We start from the raw sequence: 19,454 nt of genomic DNA on the forward strand, positions 1-19,454 counted from the left end.
CATTGATCACTCTCACTGTCAAAAAGTTTTTTCTAATATCTAATCTGTATCTCCTCCCATTCAGTTTCATCCCATTGCTTCTAGTCTTTCCTTGTGCAAATGAGAATAAAGTTGATCCTTCTACAATGTGACAGCCCTTTAGATATTTGTAGACAGCTATTAAGTCTCCTCTCAGTCTTCTCTTTTGCAAACTAAACATTCCCAAATCCTGCAACCTTTCCTCATAAGACAGGGTTTGCAGACCGGTCACCATTCTGGTCGCTCTTTTCTGAACTTGCTCCAGTTTGTTGATGTCTTTTTTAAAATGTGGTGCCCAAAACTGGACACAATATTCCAGATGAGGTCTGACCAAAGAGGAGTAGAGGGAAATAATGACTTCACGTGATCTAGACTGTATGCTTCTGTTAATACATCCTAGAATTGCATTTGCCTTTTTTACTGCTGCATCACACTGTTGACTCATATTCAGTCTGTGATCTATTAGTATACCCAAGTCTTTTTCATGTGTGCTGTTGCTTAGCCCTATTCCTCCCATTCTGTATATGCTTTTTTCATTTTTATTGCCCAGATGTAGTACTTTGCATTTTTCCCTGTTAAAAACCATTCTGTTAGTTGCTGCACACTGGTCCAGTTTATTTATATCTTTTTGAATCCTCTCTCTCTCTTCTCTAGTATTAGCTATCCCTCCTAGCTTTGTGTCATCAGCAAATTTAATCAGTTTACCCTCAATTCCTTCATCTAAATCATTGATAAAGATGTTGAACAATACAGGGCCCAGGACAGAGCCCTGTGGTACCCCACTTGAGACATTCTTCCAACTGGATGTGCAGCCATTTACGACCACTCTTTGGGTCCGATCACTAAGTCAGTTATGAATCCACCTAACAGTTCCTTGTCCATTCCATACTTAGTCATTTTTTCAATAAGGATTGTATGAGATACTTTGTCAAATGCTTTGCTGAAGTCAAGATATACTATATCTACAGCATTTCCTTGATCCACCCAATCAGTGATTCTGTCATAGAAGGAAATTAAGTTAGTCTGACAATACTTATTAGTTACAAACCCATGCTGACTCTGTTTAATCACTTCATTCTTATCCAGGTATTGACATACATGTTGTTTAATAATTTGTTCAAAGATCTTTCCTGGTATAGAAGTCAGACTCACCGGCCCATAGTTGCCTGGGTCCACCTTCTTCCCCTTTTTGAAGATAGGAACAACATTTGCTCTTCTCTGCCGGCTATATGTGTGATCTGGTGATGGGAGCTGTTAATGTGTGATTGGTGAGAAGTGGAGTTTTCCAAGAGAGGGCAGTAGGACTGTGGACAGTTTGAAGGGTGGAGGCGGGGCTGGGGTGGAGCCTAGGCGGAGTCTTACGGGGGCCCTGAAAATTTTCCAAGTATGGGACCCCAAAATTCCTAGTGGCAGCCCTGCCCCTACCCATATGCTGTAGCAGTTCAGGAATGTGCGGAGTGCGGACACTGGACAGTGTGGAATGGATGGATCCTCTTGGTCTGGTCTGCCCTGCCTGCTCCAGGTAAGAGTACTATCAGAGCTGAGCAGGACTGAGGGACTGGGACCGAGGTGCAGGCATGATTTTGGGGGGCTCCTGGGGTGGGGGAGAACTGAACATGGCAGGCATGATATTAGGGGGCTCCGTCCTGGGGGAGAACTGAAGCATGATGGCCTGGCTGCTCATGAATGAGGGGCCCCTGGCCTGGGGAGAAGGGAAGCATGGCCTTGGCTGGCCATGAATGGGGGGGCCCCTGGAGAGAAGGATGGCTGCTCATGAATGGGGGAGGCCCCTGGGGAGAAGCATGACTGCTCATGAATGGGGGGGGCCATGGGGGAGTTGCTTGGCTGCTCATGAATGGGACGGCTCATGGGGGGCAGAAGAAACATGAATCGGGCGGCCCACATAGGGGGAGAAGCAGCATAAACTGGGGGGGCCACATGGGGAGAAGCAGCATAAACTGGGGGGGCCACATGGGGCGAGAAGCACTATGCCAAAAGTAGACCGCATATGGGGGAGAGCATTATGAAACAAAGGGAAACGGGGGTGCCTATATATATAACCTATCTACTGTATATGTTTACATAACTTTGTTTCCCTATGAAGGACAGGGGGGGGGGGGGCCCGAAAAATTTCTTGCACAGGGGACCACTACAGTCTGTGTCCGCCCCTGATTTATCTATCTATGTATTTATATAGAAAAGATAGCAGCACAAACTTGAGCAGATTTTGGGTGTAATACTTCCTGAGTAATGCGATTGACCAACGCAAAATCTAAATGGAAAAAAAACAGGCAGCACTCCAGTTCAAGGAAAAATTGTGGACTTTAATCCAGCACCAAGTGGTGCAACGTTTCGACCTCACAACATGGTCTTTGTCAAGCACCTGTGGAGTAGTCCGCTCCCTTTACCCCGTGTGACCCTATACTTACACTCACATGCTGCCGTCATCTCCTTCCGCTTACGTAACGAGTAAGACAGGAAGCAAAATCAGTGTAGAAACATAACAACAGCATAAAAGAAGATATAAACCCAAAGATTTCCAGTAAATCACATGAATCACTGATCACAGACAGGACGAGGCTGAGCGAGGAGTCTGCCCGGCGACATGTGACGAGCCGCCGCAGAGCTCAGGCATTGGCTGCCTGTGAGTGTGGAGGATGAAGGGCGTGCTGTGCGGAGACACTGAGAGCCGGAGGTACTACTAGTGATATAGAGAAGTGCCGGACTCCATGCCCATCACACACAGACAGCATCCTGCAGCAGCATGTGACGTAGAGGACGCCGGCCGCCTTCACTATTATTATTATTATTATTATTATTATTATTATTATTAGCCGCTTTGGATCCGTACACAGGAATGGACGCTCTCCTGGTTATCACACGACTAGTACTGGGCTGTGGAGTTACCTACAACACAGCTCGTTAGATGCTGCACTGGTTATAGAGGAGCTCACTGACTAAGGTGCTTTATACAACCCTCACTCCGAGCTCGGCAGACAGGATATGCCACAGCTCCGGCCTTCCCGGGACAGTCTCCGCACCTTGGTGCTAGTGCTCCCCCTGCTGGCCACACTGGGGCTTTGTGGTAAGTGACTGCTCCTTCTATGGATACAATGAAAGCAGCAGGTGAATTATTGGAGATGAATTCAATGTGAATACTTTTCTGCCCAGTGATGACAAAAGTATTCTAGGAGTGATACCTTTATTGGCTAACCAGCAAATAATATGTTTGCCAGCTTTCAGCGCACAGGGGCTCCTTCTTCAGGCAGATTATAATATATTTTTGTAACTTTCAGAGCATTTGCTGGTTAGCCAATAAAGGTATCACTCCTAGAATACTTTTGTCATCATTGGGCAGAAAAGTATTCACATCGATTTCTCTGGCTAACACGGTACCACAGTATAATTTGTTATTGTACATGGAGATGAATTCATAACTTACCATACACAGAAATGTGTTTTTTTTAATATATATATAATTTTGCGTCAGTTCTTTATCTGTACGGCGATCACAATTACCGCAAGACTGCTAGAAACAAATAGATAAATTAGTTTTGTTCCTGACTGTGAACGATATTATTAACGTTGTATTCCCGTAGCTACAGGTGATGCCATAAGTGTCTGATAGATTCGGATCCCACATCCCTCGCTCGGTTGGCAATACAAATGAATGGAGAATTCCTTTTAGTTTCAGCACTCTGGGGCTATCCAGAGCAATTCATATATCCATTACACTAAATGGAATCTGAGGCACCCCTTAGCCGAGGCCCGAGGAGTTGTCTCATCTACTTTTATGGGTGACATTGCAAAGCGCTTGCATCTTTGCAATTTACGGTACTTCTTATTAAAAAAATCCTCTCCTCAATAAAAGTGAGATTAGTTTTATTGCTACAGTGTGCTGCTCATTGCCAATGTTACCGGCCATCACTACAGTCCATCAGCGGTGGTCAGTCTCCTAGACCGTTGGCTATGGAGCTTATAAGCGCTGCTCTGAAGCTGGACAGGTCTTTTAATTCAGTCCGTCTTCTTCCTTCAGTGCTGCAGAGGAAAGCTACCTTTGCTTGCAGTATTGGAGTGGACACAGTTTGGACCAGCTATGTAACCTTAACCATGTCACTGGTCTGAACTGTCAATCAACAGGAGCGCTCCACCCACAGGAAGCCGGGAGGCTAATGATGGTAGAGGATGACCCTCTATCCTGCTCAGAACGCAGCTCAAAAGTCCATCCCGCATCCTTTTCTGGTAGACAGGTGCCACAGCCATGACCACGTGATGCCTCTCCACCAGTTATGACACGTGGTGCCATAGTTATCATACACTTACTTGTCTTTTCTTGCTTATGAACCTGTTATAGTTAAACTGTAACACTTTAGGAGCCACTTAGACCCGACCATTCATTTTATTGGCCACATCATGGAAAACAATCGAAAAAGTTGAGTTCCAACGACATATTTCTAGACATCTTGGGTGCTATCCCATTATTAATGGTTATATATATTTTTCATGATAAATGTTTTGTTTCATGTGGTTTTTGTACTTTTAGTTCTCGCCATCACTTTTGACTCCCGTTTTTGTATCGTCTTTTTCAGATGATGATCATTATTTAAGCCAAGTGCTGTTCTGTCAGCCCAGTGAGCCATCCGTGGGGCTCCTGAAGATGTTTGATGGAGATCAGATGTTCAGCTACAACTTTGAGAATTACTCCGTCTCTCCTTGGATCAAAGACTTTGACAAGTGGCGTGACCAGGCTTTCCCCAATCCTTCAAATATAACCTTCCTTGCGAATCTATGTGACCAGTTTAGGCAAAACTTGACCCAGGCCCTTGTAGACATCACTCCTGAAGCCAGAGGTTAGATTTTATTAGGTTCTTCCACATTTACAAATTCAGAACGATTGTTGAAGGAGACGGTTTACCGGGATGCACAGGGATCTCTTAAATTGAAGGGACCATAATGTTTTCTGACATTCAATTGGACCTGAATTGTTTCATGATTGTTTATGGAAATCGAACGTGAACCTTGCAGTTTGTCCAAAAATAATTTATCTTTCATATAAAAAACTAAGCAAATGTGTACTGTTTTTATATCATCTTATATATAAAATTTACATGTTTACATGAAAATTAAAGGATCTGGGCTTGTGTATTAAAAATGTAAAAAAAAATACGTATACTCACCTCCCAGACCAGAGCCAATCCTCACAGGCTTCTCGGTCCCCCATCGATATCCATTCATAGAGGACATCACATGACGGTTGCAGCCAGTTAGCGGCCTCTGATGGGTTGGAACCTTCACATTTCTGCCCAACAGAACTGAGTAGAGTTATTCTTCATTTTTAAATCCTGACCCTGGAGCCATTCACACTAAGTATTAGAGCAAAGGAAATTCCCAAATCATTCATAATCTAGTCCCAATCCTGAGTTAACGCCTTTATGGTACTCCAAAGCAGCATTCACAGCAGGCTTCAGGGATGATATCATCTATCATCCGCTACCTGTTCAGTGTCTGCGGGGAGTATTCTGCGTTAGAAAAAAACAGTCTGTAAATAAAAACGAGAAGAAACTGCAGCTTTTGAGATCTGAAAAATTATTCAGAGTAAGAAAGTCTTTATAAGTGAAGGATTATATGTCTTCTTCCATCTAGATTACATAGTGTATTATCTATTCTCCTTCTTTTAGGTAGTACACGTCTGAAAGTTTTTACAGCACATCCTCTCCGAATTGGCAAGCAGAACACATTGATCTGTGCCATTGATGACGTCTATCCTCCGGCTCTCACCATCACCTGGAGGATAAATTCTAGAAGTCTAACCACCACATTGTTAAACTCAAATAAATATTTTGTGATGAATGATCTGTCGTTCCAGGCATTCTCCTACCTCAATGTCACTCCCTACCATGGTGATATCTTCTCATGTGAAGTGCAAGTGTCAGGAGACACTACTACTAGTATAGCGTTCTGGGGTAAGTACCTCAGTGTCACGCGGGTATGGACTCTAACCTCAAATTATTTTTTGTTTTATATACAGAAGGATGAAGCCATGTTCTAGATTAACCTAGTTGATTGCTTTCTAATTGTCTAATAGATTGACAGTGATCAAGTAGATATTGAAGTGGTTGTCTGGCTGAATATTTTTATTCTTAAGTCTCTATGTAGCATAAAATACAAATGAAGCAGTACTTATCCCCACTGTTCCCTTGCCACTTTAGCTCTGATGCTCTTTGGACCACCTGTTGGTCTCTGTTTCCTGGTCCCATCTCAACACCCATGAAACACCATTTAGCCATTCACTGGCATCAGTAGTGACCTTCCTCAGCCACTGATTGAAGAAGGAGAGACCAGAGATGGACCTGAGGTTGTAATCACTGGTCACAGAGGTGACCCGCTTCAAGAGCTAGTCACTGGTCACAGAGATGACCCATCTCAACCACTGATTGAAGAAGTAGAGACCAGAGAGAGACCTGAGGTTGTAATCACTGGTCACAGAGGTGACCAGCCTCAGCCAGTGATTGAAGGAGAGACCAGCGGGGACATAAAGAGGTAATAACTGACCACCATGATGACTTGCCTCAGGAGGTAGTCACTGACCACAGAGATGACCCGCCTCAGCCAATGATTGAAGAAGCAGAGACCAGAGGGGAAACCAGTTAGCTGATTACAGAGGTGACCTGCCTCAGGAGTTAGTCACTGACCACAGAGATGACCCACATCAGTCAGGGATTGAAAAAGCAGAGACCAGAGGGGAATCCATTTAGCTGACCACAGAGATGACCTGTGTCAGGAGGTAGTCACTGACCACAGAGTTGACTCACTTCCGCCAGTCATTGAAAAAGCAGATTCCAGCCGGGACACAAGGAGGTAATAACTGGCCACCAAGGTGACTTGCCTCAGTCAGTGATTAAGCAGAGATCAGAGTGGAACCCAATTAGCTGATCACAGAGGTGACCCAACTCAACCAGGGATTAAAAATTCAGGGACCGGCAGAAAACCAAAGTAGCCAATCACTGGTCACAGCGTAGCCCCACTTCAGCCTGTGATTGAAGAGGATGAGTCAAGCAAGGAACTCAATGATCATCAGTACTTTAGTTCTACTAATGTTCCTGTTCTTAGTGGGCTAACTACCCTGCATGCTGATCAGCAGGATATTGGTATTACTCTTTTTCCCATTCACAGTACAGTACATTTGAATGGGGTCTTAAAAATTACGTCCACATATAGCTAATATTTTCGAGTCAAAATACTAGTAAGGTATGGATTTTCAGATCCAGTCCAGGCTCATTCTGTTGCAAAAATTCACTCGAACCTCACTGCTGATTTTGCCTCATATGTATAGCAGTGACGTCTGATATATGTGAGCAGTGAAATCTTCTCCCAGAGAAAAATATGCCCGATACGCAGAAGAAAATGTGCCGAGAAACAGTCTCAACTCTTTTTTGTGTTGATTTTCACCCAGAAAAATCTACGGTACTTAAATTGTGAACAAATGATAATTGGGTTACTCTTGAAGTGAATGAGGAGAGGGTGAGAATTCTGATCATACTATGTGGAATTGTCTTTTAGGCAATTCTCTACTGTTTGTATGAAAATTAATTTCTTTCAACGTGTCTTAACACAAATGATTATCTCTCCTCTTGTACTAACGCTGGAATCTCATGAATGTGTTTGATATCTGTAACCTTCCTTTATGCTTTGTCCTCATTCTTTCTTCACAGCTGTGACTTGCAATGAAGCAGTAAAACGCGGAGTATTCATATCACCCGTGGCCAGGCAGCGTCTAATAAATATATGAAGAAGTAGTTAGAACTTGTCCATTCTGATAGTTACAACAGACTTAGAAAGAGAATGGTTCTGCTGCAGTAAGAAAAAGTGGCGTAAATTTACCAAATGTCAGATAGATTCAGGCTATAGTGCTAATCAGTGATAACAAGATTTTCACTTTATTGCCCTAGTGACAGCTGCATTCTGGTGATTGGGATACAATCGATAGGATATAGTGTCAATCAATAATTAGAGATATGGCTTTAATATCCTAGTGATCATGGCTGCACTATAGTGATTGGGTCGGGATAAGAACCTTCACACTTGATGTACTATTTAACAGTATAGAACACTACATGTCCTCACCTTTCTTTTGCTAAATACTAATTACAAGAAAGTTGTAACATTGCAAGGAAGAAGTGAAGTAAGCAAGCTACGCGTGTATATTACTTAAAAAGGATCTATCACTTGCTCAAAAAATGGGTTATTGCCTTGTAAAAATCCTCAAGCTCCCCTGATTATGACGCTCTTTTCCATTTTCGCTACATTGTTCCATTCCAGAGATATTCACATTTGTTGCTTTGGAGCGCAGTATGTGAAATCTCTGCTTCCAATTGAACTTGGTGTTTCTGCGCTTAGGCTAGTTTCACACTTGCTTTTTTTTGCAGCGCGTTTTTCCCGCAAAAAAACGTATTGAAAAAACGCATACATAAGCATACAACTGCTGCGTTTTTTTCAAGCATTTTTATGAGCATGCATGAAAAAAACGCAGCGTTTTTATGCGTTTGTATGCGTTTTTAGCGCGTTTTTACCACGTTTGCGTTTTTTTCCAACATTTTTAGGTGGCCCCTCACACTACCCAAACCATGACTTTACTAACCCTAACCCTGACCCTAACCCTGACCCTGACCCTAACCCTTAACCAAATCATACTTAACCCTAACCCAAACCCTAAACCCTAACTAACCCTAACCCTAACCCTGACCCTAACCCTAACCCTGACCCTAACCCTAACCCTGACCCTAACCCTAACCCTGACCCTAACCCTTAACAAAACCATACTTAACCCTAACCCTGACCCTAACCCTTAACCAAACCATACTTAACCCTAATCCTGACCCTAACCCTGACCCTAACCCTAACCCTTAACAAAACCATTCTTAACCCTAATCCTGACCCTAACCCTGACCCTAATCCTTAACAAAACCATACTTAACCCTAATCCTGACCCTAACCCTGACCCTAACCCTGACCCTAACCCTGACCCTAACCCTGACCCTAACCCTTAACAAAACCATTCTTAACCCTAATCCTGACCCTAACCCTGACCCTAATCCTTAACAAAACCATACTTAACCCTAATCCTGACCCTAACCCTGACCCTAACCCTAACCCTGACCCTAACCCTAACCCTTAACAAAACCATACTTAACCCTAATCCTGACCCTAACCATGACCCTAATCCTTAACAAAACCATACTTAACCCTAACCCTGACCCAAACCCCAACCCTAACCCTGACCATAACCCTAACCCTAAACCCCCTTAACTAACCCTAACTCTAACCCAAACCCCTAAATTCCATGGTTTAAAAAAAAAACGCATATGCAAAAAAACGCATACATGAGCATGCCAGTGCGCACATATGCGCATCCATAGGCTATAATGGCCATTTTTAGCGCAAAACGTGCGCATATGTGCGCATGCGCTTTTTTGCAGGGCCAAAAAATGCAACATGCTGCGTCTGGAAAATCCCAACGCACACCCCAAAAAAACGCAGCGCATGAAAATCGCATACATGCGCTTACCAGCGCGCAGGTATGCACACCCATGTTAAATATAGGGGAAAAAACGCATGCGCAGGTGTGCGTTTTTTTCCAGCGCTAAAAAACGCAAATGTGAAACCAGCCTTACACTCCTCTCTCCCAGATGCTTCCAGTCATAGCCGATCTAGCAGTCTATCAGTCTCAGATGCTGCCAAGCAGTCATTGGCAGTGTCTGGGAGGGAGGGGTGACAGTCTGAAAATTGCTTATTTGCACTACAAGCAGAGATTTCACATACAGCGCTCCAAAACAACAAATGTGAAAATCTCTGCAATGGAGAAAAGCAGCGCAAAACAAAAAATAGCAGAATCCAAGGAGCTCAGGAATTTTTTCAAGCTATTTTACTCAAATTTTTGCAGTACGTGATAGATCCTTCTTTAGGAGAACAGTGACTTACACTCACCTTTAACACTGCTTTTCTCCCAGAAAAAATGCAGGATTAATATAAGTGTGAACTATTGAGCCACAAATGTATCCAATTTTATAAAGACGCAATAATTATCTAAAAAAAAGGTTTATCTATTTAGGGGACCTTGTTAATTTCATTCATTGTGCTTTCTGTATTTCTAGTTCTCCAACCTCAGGCTTCTTTCACTACACAGATTTAGCAAAATAAAATGTAAGGACACAGATGGCGACCGCATATCAATCCTTCCTGTATTTCAGTTCCCCAGTATCCAGTCCCTTCTGATCTCATGGAGAATGTCCTGTGCGGTTTCGCTTTTGTTCTCGGCATCATCTTCCTCCTTGTGGGTTTCGTGTTCTTCTATTTAGCTAATAAGTTGCACAACACTGGTAAGCGGTGGGGCTTCTTCCTCTGTTAAGTGCACTCCATAACTTTTACTTGTTCCCATGTGATCATTGTAATCATACACATTTATTCAAGGGTCATTTTACCAAATTTCCATCAACAAACATTGTACAAAACCAGGGATTGTGTGAATTTGGTACTGATTCTATTCAGTAGTTTGGTGCATGGACCAAAAATTTGGATAAGTTGCAAAACATTAGAAATTAAATTAAAAAAAAGAGTAAATAAAAAAACCTGCATTTGTCACATATTAACTAGGATCATGATTGCAGTTTTTGATGCAGTTTTAGTGTCATTTTTAATCTTAAACTGTGATTTAAAAGAAATGAGAAATGTATAAGAGAATGATATAAACTTCTCCTCCCTGACCCACTTTTGGCTTGTGTCACAAAAAATTGCATAGCTCAAACTGCACTGAAAACAGAATATCTATTTATTGCTTAAAGGGAATTTGTCAGCAGATTTTTGCTGTGTAATCCGAGAGCAGTATCATACAGGGGCAGAGACCTTGGCCTGCTGCTTGTTGCTGTTTCGATAAAATCACTGTTTTATCAGCTGGAGATTATAACTTGAAGACTAGTTGTCTCATGCCATGTAGTCTTCCTGCTCTGTGTAACTCCGCCCCCTCCACTGATTGACAGCTTTCTGCCTATGCACAGTGTAAACAGAAAGCTGCCAATCAGTGATGTGGGCCCCAGAGTGACTGACAGCAGCTCAGCATTAGGGCCGGCTGTCAGTCAGGCCTAGGGATGCGGTTACAGTCTCCGCTCTCTACCTACACAGAACGATGACTAAACCCACGCCAGTGCTGCCCTTGTGACTAAAACTAGGGGAATAAAGTTTATTTCCTCCTGGCAGGGTGGTTATAAGTGCTAGCGCTGGGTGGCTTGACAATGCCATTAACCTGCAGATTAACCCCATAGCTGCAGCTTAAGGCTGTGTGCACACGCTGCGGATTAGGTGCGGATTCATCCGCGCGGATTTTGTAAAATCCGCAGGTGAAACCGCAGGTCAAAATACCTGCGGTTTTACCTGCGGATTGCTCTGCGGTTTTGCCCTGCGGCTTTTCATCTCCTCAATGGAGGAGATGGCAAATCGCAGGGGAATCCGCAGAAAGAATTGACATGTCAATTCTTTCTGCGGATTGAAAACCGCAGATAATCCGCACGGAAAATTCCGCACCGTCTGCACTGCGGTTTTGGATTCCCATAGGGAATCATGGTACTGTACACCGCAGCAAAAGCTGCTGCGGGTCCGCAGCGGCCAAAACCGCTGCTGAACCGCAGCAAAATCCGCAGCATGTGCACACAGCCTAATAGTGTTTTTGTAGGTGACATGTTCCCTTTAATCTCAGCTTTTTGATAAATTTTTATTGCTCCAGTTTTTAGCGTAAAAAAGTTGCAAACATTGTCAGACTGTTTTTGATCAAGAAGTTCCAACAAATTTTGCTCTGTTCTTGCACCTTTTAAAAAAATTGATGGGAAAGTGGCTTTGAAAATAGATTAAGGCCAGAGTTAAGAATTTTAAGATTTTTCAATAAGTTGCACTTTCTACTATTAGTTGGGAAAGTAAAAACTGTAGAAACAGCTGACACAAAAGTGTTATATGCAAGACGATGTGTCAAAAATTGTGTGATAATTTGATAAACTTGCTACCAATAAAGGCAACAGAACCATAGACAAGACTGAAGTCAAAGATCCTGCATGATAAACGCTTCCTCTATGTTTATGTGATCAGACCTGATGCACCTGATCCTACAGTCGTGTTTTAAGCCACATTGTCTGCCCCATCTTCATCACTTCAGACAGTTTCGAAGGGGGCCGCAGAGTATGACTAGGGTCTAATAACTAAAAATTACCAGAATTAGAAATGTAACGAGTTGAGTTCACTCTGCTTAGATTTTGTGGTTCGGTCTTTTTACATATAACACTGTTTGTTTCTTTTGATTTCTTTACTTTTGTTGGACTGTTGTCTTGAAAAAAAAAAAAACTATTGATCAGCCATAATTGAGTTTTTATTGCTTTGTTCCCTTCAGACTGAATTTTCCATTACCTCGGATGCTCCTAATCCTAAAGAGACTGCTGTGCCTTGAGTTCTCTGAATCAAAGCGTTCCTCACCACGTGCCTTGATCCCAAAACCTTACGTGATTATCTACTGTATTATTCTCCATGGCGGCATTTAGCTCAATGTCACTAGAAGCCCTTATGAAGAAAGTATCTGAGAAGTGATAGATGACTAATGTCCTACCCAGATCTGCTGTTCATCATGTCAGATAATGGCGGCACCGTTCACGTCATGGACATTGGACTACTTCAGTTTTGATGGATTCATTATCCAAATCTGAATTGAAACCGCATTTTTTATAGGAAAGTTTCACAAAACGTGTTATTCGGAAACAATTGCCTCTTTTTACGGAGTTTCTTGACCGAAAGCCAAATCTAATTACAGCAGAAAGGAGAAGTAGACGTCCAAACTCTATATTTCATATTCCAGTATTTATACTAGAAAAAAAAAAACTGTCAAGATGAAAGTGTAAATCTGATGTTCGTTAGGAATGGAAATTATGTACAATCAGTATGTGGGATGATTGCTTTACATGCAGGGAATATTAATGCAGTGATTCTTATGTGCACTGTTTAATAAATGTTCGCGACTGCCTCTGACTGTTTACTTTACTATCTGAAGTCCATACTGTAAAGCTTATTGAACCCCGTAATGACCAAGCACCATACATTTACGGCGGTCAATCCTTGGCTTTGACCCGCCCTCCATTATAAATTTACGGTCTAGGGTTAAAGCTTCTACTTCTGCAGTGTAGCAGGTCCAGTCCCCAAGTGTCAGCCACAGCAGGGAGAGGTTCCCCTCTGTAACTGGGGCTATTATACACTCTCAAGTCACATTGGAAAAAAAATAAGTGATGATTAAATAAATACGCTCATAGTAGATATTTTATGATCTATCAGGATAATATAATATATAATTGAGATAATTTAGATATATTAATATAATAAATATATAGAATTTATACCCTGAATGATCATAAAAGATCTCTTAGGAATTTTTTTTTTCGTAACCACTATGTATGAAACACCTGCGGAAGAAGATTAAAACAAAGTACCATAATAAAAAAAAACTCCATGATAATAATTCTGAAAAAATATTTATTTTCATATAAGATTGATATATACATAACACAAAATAGCTCCCACAAACTCTTTACATATTTGATATTCACAAGACCGTAATAAATTATAGCGTTCATTCAACAGGTTATTTGGTGTAAAACATGGAACAGTAAGGGTGTGTGCACACGGTGCAGATTCTGGTGCAGTTCTGCAGCAGATTTGGCCCTGCAGAACTGCAAGTGATGTACAATACCATTTAAGGCTATGTAAAACAAAAACCGCTGTGCACATGCTGCGGATTTTTCCGCGCAGATTTGGTGCAGATTTAAAACTGCAGCATGTCACTTCTTTTGTGCAGTTCTGCTGCAATTTTACACGGGCGCCATTATAGAAATCTGCAGGTGAAAACTGCAGGGGAAATCCGCACAAAAACTGCACTAAATCTGCAGGTAAAACGCAGGTCATTTTACCTGCAGATTTAGCAAAATCTGCGTGGAAAATTCCACAGCAGAATCTGCAACGTGTGCACACAGCCTAAAAAAAATCAACAAAACTAATACCGTATATAAAAATAGACATATAAATTACAATAATTTATATGCACCCCAAAATAGCATTAAAAAATAATACAATTTGGCCCATATAAAACAAAGCCTCATTCATCCATGTCAATGAAAAAAAATAAAAATTATGGCTAATGCAAAGGGAAGATGCAAACCCCCCCCAAAAAATTTATTGGTCATTATGACCCATTCAGGCCTAGTCATTAAGAAGTTAAAGAAGTGCCGATAAATAGTGGAGCAGTGGCCATAGCAGCCAACGAGATATCATCCTTGTGTACTCTGGTAGATGAAAGTGGGCCCATTAATGTGAAAAAGTCATGTGACAAGGCCCTTTAGACTTACCGTGTAGCTGCATCCAGAAGGTGTCACTAGAGACAGCTTTCTTCTTCCTGGACAACTGATTTGCATACCCTTTTCCCAGAGGGCAATGCACTACCCTTAAGTCTCCCTATACTGATCGGTGGTCTCTATAAGGAGAAGCAGGACCCCCTACACGAATAAAGATATGCTAACATTTCAGTAATAGACTTTTATGATCTAATAGTTATATCAGGTATAACAAGAACAAACAGAGGGCTAAATTCTTACATTTTTAGGTATGGTGTATACTGTTCTTTGCCTAGGCTACCGACCACCTTTGCAGTCTACCAGCAGTGGTCAGTCTGCTAGGCAGGGATCACAGCTTGTAAGCACTCTTGTATCCAGCTGCGCACAGTTTGGGCCACCAGCTTAACCATGTCACTGGTCCGAACGTCAGTCAATTACTGTAGTATTAATCACAAGAAGTCGAGACAATCTCTTTAAGTTTGAAGGCTTTAAGTAACTAAACGGTTATTCCTATATTCATAGACGCACATTGTTGGGTAGAGCTTGGAAAGACAAGCACTTTTGCAATTTGATGCTTTTTAAAATTTAGTCGTTTTTTAAATATTAAAACTTTTCTTTTCTTAACAGCTTGGAGCCTAGGGGACAGACCACCGCTGCTGTCTGACTGGTACGCACTGCTTCAAAGCTGTCCAGGATTAGATTGTGATCCTGGCCAGCTCAGAACAGCGCTTAAGATCTCAATAGAAAAGAGCTTGCAAGCACTGTGCATGTTTTGCTGTCCAGCAGTGGTGGTCGGTTTCCAAGGCAACAAGCTGCAAACAAAATAAAAGCGGTAATATTTTAAAAATGGCTGAACATTTTAATATGCAGTGACTTTCAAAATTGTCTGTATTTATGACTACTTACTACCTGACAATATCCATCTATGAAGATTTGACCAGCCCTTTAAATATGCCTATTTTTTGAAAGTCCTAGCCAAAAATGTAAAGTCAATTCTTTATACTACTAGATCATTAGGAGGAAGTTATAAACAAGGTCCAAAAACAAACATGAAGTGGGTGGAAGCATGTTAATAACAAGTGAACTAAACCCACAATCTTCTAAGTAAAGGGAAGTCTACAAAACTTTACGGGGATTTCCACTACAAACCGTCATCAAAATAGATCACTTGTCTGGCATGCACATAATGAAAAATAAATAAATATAACTAGAATTATATAAAAATACCAAATTTTTTTTTTTTATAATAATCAACCCTGTAATATTCCGATCTCAGAAGCAATCACCCTGATTCACTGTGAAACATGATGCATGGGAGGGAGGGCTCAAGTCTTGGTGTAAATGAGAAGTATTTAGGTTATTTTGTTACTCGTCCCTTTTCCAGCGCTGAGCGATGCCTTGCTTCTACCCTTCGTCCGGTTCTGTCTACTTGCCTGCAGGACGGTTGCTTCAGCAACCTGATGCACATTAATGACGTCATCCATTCGGTTCATTTAAACCTACTCAGGCCAAGGGTGATTTTTTTTTTCAAATTACGTACTGAGAATGCCTTAAGAATTTTCTGATTTCCCATAATGAAAAAAAAGACTTTGTCATATATTTTTTTTTACACGTCTTTTAACAGTTTTTTTTTCATACAGAAAATATAAGAAAATGTATGAAAAAACCCCTCACCAACCCTGAGAATGGTGACATGGTAATATGCGCATGTAGGAATGATCCGGTCTTCAAAGGGGGTTTGAAAAAAAAATATTTAGATCAAGTGTTACAATTAAAAATTGATAGATAAATATAAGAGATAAAATAAAGAAGATGGGTTCATGGAGATGAAAATGGATACGAGAGTGATCCGACCTGCTCCAAAAGGTGCAGTGCTTAAAGGGAACCTGTTATGTCCTCAAACGCTATTACTCTGGAGATATGGAGATAATCTGCAGGTTAATAGAGTTCTAAAGCCATGCACTTGTAACACTTAACTTTTTTTTTAAATCACAACCGCCGCTCACTTTGTACTAAGCGGTGACTGAAGCCGCACCTCTATGACTGAAAGCTGGAGGGTTTTGGAATGAATAAAGTTTTATTTCCTCCAGGTAGCCAAGCTTTTAGTGCAACGGCCGCACTGCTTTAGGCTACGTTCCCATGATGAGGTTTTGGTGACTTTTTGATGTTGCAGATTTTCTGCACCCATTAAGTAAATATGTTTCTTGCATTTTTTTCAAAAATACTGACCAAAAACTCATTGTGGGAATGAAGCCTTAGGCTGGAGTCAAACGATCATATAATAAAATCGCTCTGATGTTGATTCAGGCTTCTATATGACATGCGTTTTTAACATCTTTTACATACTGTAATTCTCTATGTAATTTAAAGCTAGTTTACGAACCTAATAAACCAATCTTATATAAAGATATACATGGATATCCTGCAGACATATAAATGTCACAACCTGAAAAATCCTTGATGAGACCAGGGGAACTGAAAACCCTTTGGGTTACTCACAGTCTTTGGCGCTCCCAGTGTATAATGTTTACTTTCCATTTTAACATATGTCTCTCTTATCAGTGAAATATAGCAAAATGCATATAGCACTACTAGTTAAAGTGGATGCCTTTGGTTCATATATATACACTCAGTCCCACAACCTTATTGGTTTGATCCTGGTGTGGGGAGTGTTTTATTTTTAAATACTTTTATTTATTTATTTTATTTATTTTTTAATTAGTCCAACTTGTGATCTATGGGATGTAAGTTATTGTGTCTTTTAACATTTGGTCGTTTTTTTGTGAAATTTCTATGTACTTGCATTTGGTTACTGCCCCCTCCATTTTTTTTTTTTGTGAACAGCGGGGGACCTAACCTCAATATGATATAAACCGCCAACTTCTGATTTATCTTCATTCCTGTACATTTGACCTGAAGAAGAGGTCACTGAATGGACCTCGAAACGAGTTGTCTCTGTATGTACCATAAATAAAGTACTGATATTGGAACCAATTTCTACAATCTACAGGATTTCCTCTATTTGATGGTTGAAATATAGCAGCGTGGGTGTCTGGTGTTTTTTTCCCTCTTGGGATCTCCTCTTTGAGTAATGAAGCAGACGCTGTCTGTCTACACCATCCTGCTGCAGCTTCATTGCATGTGACTAAGCACATACAGTAGTTGTGGCTTTACACAACTATTGAGGGTGAGTACCCTGCACAATTTAATTCATATTCATTATATCTGCACTGGTAAGGCCCTATGGGCGCGCTTTTGTGGTTTCTTTTATCTTTACAACCTGAAAAATGGAGACGCTATGGGTTTCGGAAAATGGTGACATTTCTTTTTCTCACAAACTTTGGATTTTTTCACCACTTAAATAAAAAAGAACCTACGATATATACACTGCTCAAAAAAATAAAGAATAGTCAAATAACACATCCTAGATCTGAATGAATGAAATATTCTCATTGAATACTTTGTTCTGTACAAAGTTGAATGTGCTGACAACCAAATCACACACAAATCATCAATGGAAATCAAATTTATTAACCAATGGATTTGGAGTCACCCACAAAATTTAAGTGGAATGGAATGTCCTTAAACAAGTAAAAAAGAGGCTCAGTAGTGTGTTTGGCCTCCACGTGCCTGTATGACTTCCCTACAATATCTGGGCATGCTCCTGATGAGGTTGTGGATGGTCTCCTGAGGGATCTCCTCACAGACCTGGACTAAAGCATTCGCCAACTTCTGGACAGTCTGTAGTGCATCGTGACATTGGTGGATGGAGCGAGACATGATGTCCTAGATGTGCTCAATTCAGATTCAGGTTTGAGAAACGGGCGGGCCAGTCCATAGCTTCAATGCCTAAATCTTGTAGGAACTGCTGACACACTCCAGCCACATGAGCTCTGGCATTGCCCTGCATTAGGAGGAACCCAGGGCCAACAGCTCCAGCATATGGTCTCACAAGGGATCTGAGGGTCTCATCTCGGTACCTAATGGCATTCAGGCTACCTCTGGTGAGCATATGGAGGGCTGTGCGGCCCTCCAAAGAAATGCCACCCCACACCATTACAGACTCACTGCCAAACCGGTCATGCTGAAGGATGTTGCAGGGGCAGCAGATCACTCTCCACGGCGTCTCCAGACTCTGTCACATCTGTCATATGTGCTCAGTGTGAACCTGCTTTCATCTGTGAAGAGCACAGGACGCCAGTGGCGAATTTGCCAATCCTGGTGTTCTGTGGCAAATGCAAAGCGTCCTGCACTGTGTTGGGCTGTAAGCACAACCCCCATCTGTGGACGTCGGGCCCTCATACTGTACCATCCTTATGGAGTCGGTTTCTACTGTAACCTTTTGTGCAGACATATGTGTGGCGCCTATGAGGATCAGTCGCGACAGAGGTACTGCACCTTCTCCTAAGGTGTAGTGCCCCACCAACTAGGTAAGTTGGGAACTCCTTTCCACACTCCAACACCCACACACAGGATAGTTCAGCAATGGACCAGATTGCGGCTCCATGCTTAGAGGTTAGCAGAGCACCTTTCGTGGGTTCTTGCTTCGTAACACGAGATGTGCTGGAAGGTGGGTGGAGTTAGATATAAAAGAGTGGGAAAGTTTAGAATTACAGGACAGTCAGGTGGGAGGTCAGGCGAGAGCAGGCTGACAGGAGGTCAGCCTGACGGGAGGTCAAGGCGGAGGAAGACAGGAGAGGCTGAGGACTGGTCTTAGTGGAACGAGCTCCCTAGGAGAGGAGAGAGAAGAAGGAGTGCTGCAGCTGCCTCAGTGATCTGAGCCAGCTGGCACGGGAAAGGAACAGAAGGAGAAAGACGTAGAACTGCAACCTAAGCTTCCATAAGAGAGAGAAGGAACAGTGCGGAACGAAGGAGTAGGAGAACAGAGAGGAGTTGTGGGTTGGAAGAAGAACCCTGTCTATAGGTTCTCAGCGCAAGGCCGGGGCCCGGTCCCCGAGGTTGTATGGACACTTATGGTTCTGCAGCAGACACCGGTGGAGTAGTTGGCTGTAAATGCATTACTCCCAT

At 42.0% G+C, this 19,454-nt stretch overlaps 1 protein-coding gene across 1 annotated transcript; it reads left to right on the plus strand.

The window, feature by feature from the left end:
* Positions 1-2,674: 2,674 nt before the first annotated feature.
* Positions 2,675-13,069, plus strand: LOC141051715 (class II histocompatibility antigen, M alpha chain). Its single transcript, XM_073548704.1, has 5 exons — positions 2,675-3,103; positions 4,608-4,868; positions 5,697-5,981; positions 10,266-10,394; positions 12,446-13,069. The coding sequence occupies exons 1-5, from the start codon at positions 3,022-3,024 to the stop codon at positions 12,448-12,450; spliced, it is 762 nt and encodes a 253-aa protein (XP_073404805.1). The 5' UTR covers positions 2,675-3,021; the 3' UTR covers positions 12,451-13,069.
* Positions 13,070-19,454: the final 6,385 nt, after the last annotated feature.

Source organism: Dendrobates tinctorius, unplaced genomic scaffold (genome assembly GCF_039654945.1).
Source record: "Dendrobates tinctorius isolate UK_male_01 unplaced genomic scaffold, ASM3965494v1 ptg000158l, whole genome shotgun sequence".
Lineage (NCBI taxonomy): Eukaryota > Metazoa > Chordata > Amphibia > Anura > Dendrobatidae > Dendrobates > Dendrobates tinctorius.